The 9,426-nt window shown below is 42.7% G+C and overlaps 1 protein-coding gene across 1 annotated transcript in view; it reads right to left on the bottom strand.

Annotated features, from left to right (window-relative positions):
• Positions 1 to 1,433: 1,433 nt before the first annotated feature.
• The window catches only part of BCHE (butyrylcholinesterase), a 50,509-nt gene continuing 42,516 nt past the window's right edge, over positions 1,434 to 9,426 (bottom strand). Inside the window, exons 3-4 of the mRNA XM_083613323.1 lie at positions 7,941 to 8,107; positions 1,434 to 3,384 (exon numbers count right to left, since the gene is read on the bottom strand). Coding sequence (XP_083469449.1) covers positions 3,260 to 3,384; positions 7,941 to 8,107 — 292 coding nt within the window. The 3' untranslated portion in view covers positions 1,434 to 3,259. The remainder of the gene's footprint in view (positions 3,385 to 7,940; positions 8,108 to 9,426) is intronic.

The following is a 9,426-nucleotide window of genomic DNA, read 5'->3' as shown; positions in this document are numbered from 1 at the left end:
CAAAAACTACAAATAGAATACAGAGTCCTCACTTAGAGGTAGTTCTTAATCCTTACCGCCCCAGAAAGTAGTAGCCCATCCCAGCTTTCACATAGGATATTTCCTTTCTCCTCCCAGGCACTCACCCTGGGGGACCGATATTTCCCTGCCTCACACCCAGGGTCCCTCCATCAGCCATCTACCGTAACCATGGGTGTACAATCCCTGGGCCCCCATCAATGCCCTGCGCAGAGGGCACCAAAGAAGAAAGAGAAGAAAAAGAAAGAAGCAGGAAGGAAAAGGGGAGAAGGGGACAGAAACAAAGGGGGGAAAAGGACTTCCAGTTTTCCATATGCCTGTTACATACACAAAAGTTCAGTCCATTATAAAATGGAATTGTGTGTGTGTGTGTGTGTGTGTGAGAGAGAGAGAGAGAGAGAGAGAGAGAGAGAGAGAGAGAGAGAGAAAGAATGTAGGAAAATATAAAAATGTGTTTGACCAACCTTGGTGTTCATCCCCACCTACTGTATAACAGGGTGGGGAAATCTCAGACTCCAGGGTCAAATGCAGCCCTCCAGGCTACTTCATCTTGCTTCAGGAGTCTTCCCAGACCAACCACCCTCCTGTGCTACACCTGTCACCAGTTGTTCTTTGCACCCTCCTTGACTGTTTTTGCCTTGGCTGGAATGTGTTCTTGAACTCTGATATGACTAGATGGAGGATCGCAAGGAGTGGGGGAGTCCGTAGAGAAAGTAGGCTACTGTACAATGGCAAAATGAACATGCATTGCTCTGCTCATGCCTCTCGCCCTGCCCACCCCTGACATACTGCCCTCAGAAGGTTGTTCAGAATGGAAGGTGGTCCTTGAGCTAAAAAAGTAAATGGATGTTAGATATATTCCGGTAAGAATACAAGAATTCCCATTCAACCTTGGGACTGCTGCTGCTCTTCCTAAGCCTGTCAAGGGGAAAACAAGCCTTGAAATAATGCTCTACACTGAATTTCCAGGTCACATGTCTGAGCTGAACCCTCTTAGGATCCAGCCTACATCTCCCACAGCCCTATCTGCATCACACCCCTTTTAAAGAACTTACACTGGTCTCTGCAAAGCCAGCTGTGGCTCGGTCAACTGATCCCTAGCTGAGCCATGTATCTTAAGCTGAGCTGGAGTTGGGAACTTAATGCTGCCCGAGGCCAGCTAAGCCAGGAATCAACCAGCTGAGCCAAAGATCCAATGCATCATAAGCTGCCCCACCTGGCAGATCTTCTCCATAGGATTGCCCCTTTAGTGTAGAATGCAACCAAGTAGAATTACTGTATTGAATGGATGGTGCAATATTTGTTATGATTATTTTCTAAGCACCCCCTGATGTACGTATCTAAAAAACTCCAACCAATAATACTACATCATACACAGAGATCATCAACACTGACACACCAACATCTCAGCTGAATGGTTTTGCAGTGAATTTTATTATGGTTATTTGGTTTGCTTTCGTCCACAACATCTCCTTTTATTATTATTTTTTAAAACATGTGATTGCCTATAAAATTTGGAGAGTCTTACTCTCAGAATATACTCCTCATTTCAAGGGAAAGGTGAAATGAAAAGTGTGCGACATTCTAAAGCAGCAATCTGCAATTTGCCGGTCCAAAACCTTGGCAAGGTGCCTGGGGATTCAAAGTTGGTACCAAACTCCATTGAGATTATCCTGGATGGAGAAGACAGACCCGATGGGATGAACAGACTGCGAGATTTCAGTGAACAGACTGTGAGATTTAAGTGGCATTAAGGGAGCAATCTTTTACACACAAGAAGCCGGCATAAAGGAAGCTGCTGTAAATTAAGTTGATGGAAAGTTACACCAGATCCAAATCCTGTTCAAAAGTGGGGCTGCTCCTCCTGCTCTGCATAAGCCTTGCAGAAGGAAAACAAGCTTTTAAAGGAGTCTTCTATGCCCAGGTTGCCAGGTCACAGGACTGAGATGAATGGGTTTAGGAACCAGCCTAAGTCCACCCTCTGGTCCTGATTCCATCGTGAAAAAGCCAGATCCCTTTTGGGAAACTTACACTGCCTGCTTCAGTCAGCTGAGCAAGTCACACCAGCATATTTTGGGCTGAGCCATGTTTGGAGACATAACACCAGCTGAGCTAAGAACCAGCTGTCTGATCCACAGTTCCATTGTATCCTAAGCTGCTCATCCTGGGGGATCTCGCCATAGGATTTCCCCCTTATCCATCCATTCCTACCTACTGCAGAAGCATGTTGGGAGACCAGTTAAATTGATGATTTCAAAGCCCTTTCCAAATTAAAAGAGCCAGATAAGCATCTGATAATAGAAAGAGTGCTCTTTCTTAGCAGATGATATGCTCCAGTGGAAGAGGGTGAAGGGGTGAAGAAAGGTTTGCCTGAATAGCTCTACTTTGATTCATTGACAGTGTCAAGAAGTAATTCTGTTCTCTGTAGGGAAAATTGGTATAATTTGACAATGAGCATTTGGGTCTCCAGAATGTTTAGTTTTCAAAGAGCGAGACAGTCAGTTTTAAAAGCCTCTTTTGACTTAACAAGAAAATTGCATCTTTTTTTTATTTCCTGTAACATTGGCAACTCTTGATATACCCCTAACAAGTAAATTACAGCTGAAGCAGGATTAAAATGTTGTGACATTGCAGTTGGAGATCTGAGCCAATGGAGCTTTTGATGGCAGTGTTCTGGAATACTGATATTTCTGCTGTGTCCCTTACAGTGAAAGAAATGTTGCATTTATCTGTCAACACACCACAAATATTTATTTCCGCTGAAACTTACTTGCCGCAATCCAGCTCAGGAGACACATGTATACAAATAGGCTTACACATGTGTGCCACTTCCTGGATTGGGAATAACAGCCATAAATGGGCTGTGTATTCAGAAGGACAGATAGAGTACTGCATCACTTGGAATGGGTTGCAATTCCTGATGCGCAATCAAATCTCCATCCTCATGCTTGTGCAACTAGCCATGCGGCTAGAATTGGATCGGGGCCATTAGACATCTAACGATAATCCTCAGGTTTTAATCACACTTGGTCTGATTTTCATTTCTCAAAGCTTCAAAGAGGAGAAGCACTTTATAACGTTTATTGATATAAATAGAAATGGACCTGGGAGACAAGTATATTTGTGACGTGTCACTGAGCCTGCATAACATGCCTTATTGCTGGATATGCTACATTAGCTATCTCTGTGTTTGCCTTGATCTTTGACAATGAAGGCATTCCAGAAAGGCTGGAACTTTTAATTAGAGACCTGCACAGCTTTCCTTCTTACTAGTGTAATCATTAAATTGATTTTTCCAGTCCATCATGTAATTGTTCCAGCGAAGGAATCCTGCTTTCCACTCTCGTTCTGCTTCATCAATATTGCCTATAAAACATGAAATGGGTGGCATTAATCTAAATTTAAATCTCTTTGTACATTAATTGAAAAATAATTCTGATTACCAATGCCATTTCCCTCTAAATACACTACACAGCACTACACCCTCCCCTTTGTCACCTGATTTATTGCAAATTCGAAAGGGCAACATTTTATCTCTAGATCGTGAGATAATCGGTTGAAGTGAATAATTATTCTTACAGATCAATGTAGAGTATCATATGGAATTTCATTTTCAATATTTACACCCCTTTGACATTTTCCAAGCAGTGTATAGTTCATAGCGGATAGGCACCTAGTAACTTGGATCCAGATATTGGCTTCTAATTAGGATGGGGACATTATGGCCTTCCAAATGATGTTGGACTCCATATCCCATAAGCCGCAGAGAGCATGGTCAGTGGTCAGGGATGATAGGGCTGTAGTCCAACAATACCTGGAAGGTCACAGTTTTCCCATCTTTGAACAAGGGAGACGGAGTGGATTTCCTTCTGGAAACAAAACAAATAAATACATCACCTATTCCCAGTTGCAGAACAGTGTCCTAAATATAGCAACAATGTGTTAAAAACAAACAAAACAGAAGTCAAAATGGACCTGAGAAAGGAAAGTCTTATTTGTTCAGTATATTTTATAATTAAAACAGCTGGAAACAATCAGGTCATGTATCCAAAGCAGTGACCAGGGGGATGAATAACCGCTGTGAGGAGCATAGGGAGAAGACACTCCATGGTGCACCTGTGGCAGCAAAACCGGAAAACCTTCATCTGCCTCAGGTGCAACAAAACATGTCTCTCCCATATCGGTCTCTACAGCCACAGCAGGCGCTGTAATTCTCCAACAGTTTGACTTAACCCTCAAAGGCTCACTCCTCCATTGTCTCCCGGGACAGACAGATGCCAACAACAAAGCAGCTGTACAGAGTCACTACGAATATGCAATAACAAGCACTGAGAAACAGCCCTGTTATCACAAACAATAGCAAATCAGTTAAAGCACTCACCACACCTGCGAGAACCCTGGGACCTGTAATTTACCCCTCACACAGCACCCTTAACAAACTACAGCTTTCTGGATTATTTTGGAGGGAATGAGCTTTAAATGTATGCTACGTACTCAGCCTTAGTTGTAGGATATGAAATAGCAATAGGGTAAGCATCCATAATATTATCCAGTCAAGAATAGCTCTCTGAGCTGCCTAAACAGGTTGATAATTATCTATTGTTATTGTTCTCTGGTAGCTCTGATGTGGTGTTTTAACCTTAGATCACATGAGAGGTATTGAATTCCAAGTTCATCTTGGTTCTCATGCTCTGTGGAAGTAAGGACATGTAAATGACCTTCTCCAGTGAGTGAATACAGCTCCAGGCAAAATGGAAACTGTAAGGAGAGACAAACCTCTGATTTTAGATCTGTTTGGAGTATTTCATATTTTATTTCTTAGATGATGAGCCTGTGCTAGACTGCACAAGATATTGTATGGAATCATTTGGATGTATCTTTGATGCTTTTGTTCTGCTTTGAAGAAAGTTCAACAAGTAAAGTTTTGAACAATCTAATGGGTCAGGGGTTGTTGTTTTTTTGCATCCAGTCACTTCAAGTTGCGCAATATTGATATCTGCAACATTTAGGGAGCAATCCTATGCACAAGAATCTGGCATAAAGCAAGCCAATATAGGTTGAGCTGCTATAAAGTTACACCAGATCCAATAACTTTTCAAGAGTAGGACTGCAGCTGCTGCGCCACCTAAGCCTGGCAGAAGGAAAACAAGTCTTTAAAGCAGTGTCCTATGCCAGGTTGCCAGGTCATGTCACTGAGCCGAATGGGCTCAGGATCCAGCCTAAGGCTCCCTCAGTCCCACTTGCCCAATACATCCCCAGAACCACACCCCTTTGGGGAACTAATACCTGCCTGAATGAGCAAGTTATGCCAGAGGACCTTCAGCTCATCTGGGGTTGGGGACATAATGCCATTTGAGCTCAGATGGGAATCAGCCAGTTGAGTTGGAGATCTACTGCAGTCTATGCTGTTCATCTCAGCAGATCTTGTTTTAGGATTGACCCCATCGAGTTAGACCACATTTCATCTTACGTCCCCATTACTGGAGATTATTTTACTGGCCTATTATGTAACACAGAAGCATATCTTACTGATATTGGTTATTTCACAGAACATTTGGTTACATGCAGCACAGTTGCTCGTCACTATCATCCTCCAAACAGATGGTGTCTTCAGTTATGATTTCCGTGAGTAATGTCAGATGATCACAAGGAACATTTCGTCAGATTCACGATATACCCACATCTTGCTTGAAACTGGTCCAGGTTCACACATAACACACACACACACACAGGATGCTTGTTTTTGAATGTCTCCCACATCCTACATATGATGGGATGTCATGATGCAAGAGATGATAAAATCTCTCAGACGTCAAATGGAAAACAATGTGTCAGATGAAGATGGCTATGTTCTTTCCCCACTAGGAAGCCTTACGCATAACAGCTATTTGAAAAAACCAACCAACCAAAGCCAGATTATTTGTTAGCTTTCGCTGTCAGAGATACAGACAATCCCAAACACAATATAAAGATATGACATGCACCACTTGGCTGAGTATAAGTACACAAGAGAATTCAAGCATACCAAAGAGAAATAAGATGAAGATGCTGCAGCAGCTCGTTCACACTTTGTATAAAGATCTGGGCCCAGGTATAGGTACCTCCCAAACAGATATGCAATACTGAGCACTGCCTCTACTTATGAACATCCTAACCGGCCTCTCATGGCTAATGTCTAGTAACAGATCCATATCCCACAAATTTGTGTAATTCTTTTTTTAAAAACCCAAAATGAAACCTAAACTTGTGGCCATTGTCACTGTTAACTTCTTACAGCTTACTCACTTTTGTAGGCCCAGAGAACTCTTAGAATTGTAGCTCTGTGCAGAGAATAGGTAAAGGGACCCCTGACCATTAAGTCCAGTCACGGACGACTCTGGGGTTGCGGCGCTCATCTCACTTTACTGGCCGAGGGAGCCGGCGTTTGTCCGCAGACATCTTCCAGGTCATGCGGCCAGAATAATAATAATAATAATAATAATAATAATAATAATAATAATAATAATTTATTATTTGTACCCCGCCCATCTGGCTGGGTTTCCCCAGCCACTCTGGGCGGCTTCCATAGAAAACCAAAAATACACTAAAATATCACAGATTAAAAACTTCCCTGAACAGGGCTGCCTTAAGATGTCTTCTGAATGTCAGGTAGTTATGACAAAGCTGCTTCTGGCGAACCAGAGCAGTGCACGGAAACGCCGTTTACCTTCCCGCTGGAGCGGTACCTATTTATCTACTTGCACTTCGTGCTTTTAAACTGATAGGTTGGCAGGATCAGGGACCGAGCAACGGGAGCTAACCCTATCATGGGGATTCGAACCACCGGCCTTCTGATCGGCAAGTCCTATACTCTGTGGTTTAACCCACAGCACCACCCACATCCCTTATGTGCAGAGAATAGGGGTCTCCAAATTACTCTCCACACTCTTAACAAACTAGAGTTCTCAGGACTATTTGGGGGAAGCCATGGCTGGTTAAAGTGGTGTTATAGTGCTTCAAATATACAGTGCAGATGGGGCCTTAGCTTCAACCCCTTACAACTAGAGACAGTTCATAACTCTATCATTACCCAATACTACAACTTCTGTTTGTGCAATGGAATCTTCTGGGGCAGATCTGTGGAACAGCAGGAGTGAGGAGGTGAGAGGGACAGGAATTTCCATTGTGTGAACAGAAGGTGTTCTGTGAGCATAATGGCTTCGTTGGATGCAATGACACCCTGTTCTTTATTCTAAAGGTTTTTACACCTACCATTGGTGGGTGGATCTTGGATTTCTAGTAGGAAAAAACCCCTGAAGTAGTCCTGACAAGCCAGAAGTTCAGCCCATTTTAGAAGGCTCATCATTGCTGCTTCTAAGACTGCACTTCAGCCTAAATTTATTACAAAGTAAAGTCTGCAACTAATTCAAGTTTTGGCTTAATTACTGAAAAAGAAATGACAGATTCCACCCATCCCTGGCTGCAACCTTAAGCACCCTTACTAAGATGAAAGTCCTGCTGATCTTGGTAGGGTTTGATTCCAAGGGACTATCACACTTCCATATTTTGCTTTTGAAATGAATGGAATCTGTGTAGGAATGCAGCTGTTCTTTCACCCTTTCATTTCAACGGGCTCATGCAGCAGATGTTCTCAGCAGACTGTGCTCATGCAATGGACAACAAATCTTATGTGAATGAAGCTGAAGAGAGCATGTGAAACTTGCACAAAACTATATATTACACAAATTGATTGTGTGGGGGGAGGAGTGTTAGTTAAGTGAAAGCGGTTGTCTTTTTTGAAGGACCTCTGGATTTAATTTTACACAGATAGTTCTTGCTCATAAAAGCCTTGAAATTGAAATTGAAATTAAAATTTAGTAGCAGCAAAGTGACCTTGCATTAACCAATTTACTGTACATACATACATTTGCCACCAAAATTACCTGTCATCTCCAGGAGTTTGGGAAAAAATATATTCCAGAATCGGCACTGCTGGGCACGTAATTTTGTACGAATCTTTGAAGCGTCTGTGCTTAATGTTAAGTATTTTTGTTCAGCGGTGGTGAAGACTGGCCATCTTGTCCCATTAATCTGAGTCCCATTGGGTGTTCTAAAGGATTAAAGAGAAGCATTAGATCTCTCATGGGAAATTACCTGTGCACATCAGTAGTTTAAAATTATACCACTGAAAAGTTATTTTATTTCAAAGATTGGTAGGGTTGCATGGAATTACCCCAGTACTTTTGAAACTAGATAGGAATAAATATCAACATCCCCAAACTTTAAATGGGAATTTGGGGGAAAAAAAGTTTAATTAAGAATAGAGAAATATGCATACAGTAATAAAACCACTGTTCATCAGTTCCGTGGATGAGCCCAAGAGGTCAGTGAGAAAATGCAATCTCGTGGATAACATTAAGGACAATAAATTCACTAGCCCGGATTGCCCAAAGTTCTTAATAAGAATGCTAATGCCTTATTCAAATATGCAAGAATACTATATTGATTTTTTTTTTAAGGTAGACATTTTGCAAAGATATGTGCCTATATGGGTGAAGCGAACGAAAATTGTATCCTGATTAAAGTATGCTGGAGAAAGAATGAGTTTCCGAATGGGAAAAAAGGCATCTTTCCACTGTTCAAAATAATTAATGTAAGACAGCGTGCAGAAGTGCTGTCATATATTGGAATTGATTATCTTAGACATGATGCAGTAATGTAGGGGTGGGTAATGTTGGGACTTGCAGGATCATTGCATCTGGGGGGGGGGGGCACAGGTTCCCTCTTCCTGTTCCTAACTAAAGAAAGGAAAGTTCCTAGCTAAAGAAATCCTTCCATCCACAGGTATGCACATTAAAGGATCGCTCAGCACTTGAGTGACAATATAAGAGCAAAAGGTGAATCTATACAGGGCATGTAGGATCACAGCCCTGAATTATGCATGCTCTGCAGACCAGGAATAGAAAAACAATGAAGCATCCAGATGTTGCAGGACTGCATCTGCCGTCATCCTTGACCATTGGCCATGCTGATTACAGCTGATGGAGGGGGGCTGACCAACAGTATCTAAAGGCAAAGGTAAAGAGACCCCTGACCATTAGGTCCAGTCATGACTGACTCTGGGGTTGCAGCGCTCATCTCGCTTTATTGGCCGAGGGAGCCGGCGTACAGCTTCCGGGTCATATGGCCAGCATTACTAAGCCGCTTCTGGTGAACCAGAGCAGCGCACGGAAACACCGTTTACCTTCCCGCCGGAGCTGTACCTATTTATCCTATTACTTGCACTTTGACGTGCTTTTGAACTGCTAGGTTGGCAGGAGCAGGGACCGAGCAACGGGAGCTCACCGCTTCGCAGGGATTCGAACCGCCGACCTTCTGATCGGCAAGTCCTAGGCTCTGTGGCCAAATTCAACACCTCTGCTCTAGACT

This window comes from Podarcis filfolensis (assembly GCF_964270895.1).
Source record: "Podarcis filfolensis genome assembly, chromosome: 5".
Taxonomy (NCBI): domain Eukaryota; kingdom Metazoa; phylum Chordata; class Lepidosauria; order Squamata; family Lacertidae; genus Podarcis; species Podarcis filfolensis.
This window is presented reverse-complemented; position numbering and strand designations above follow the sequence as displayed.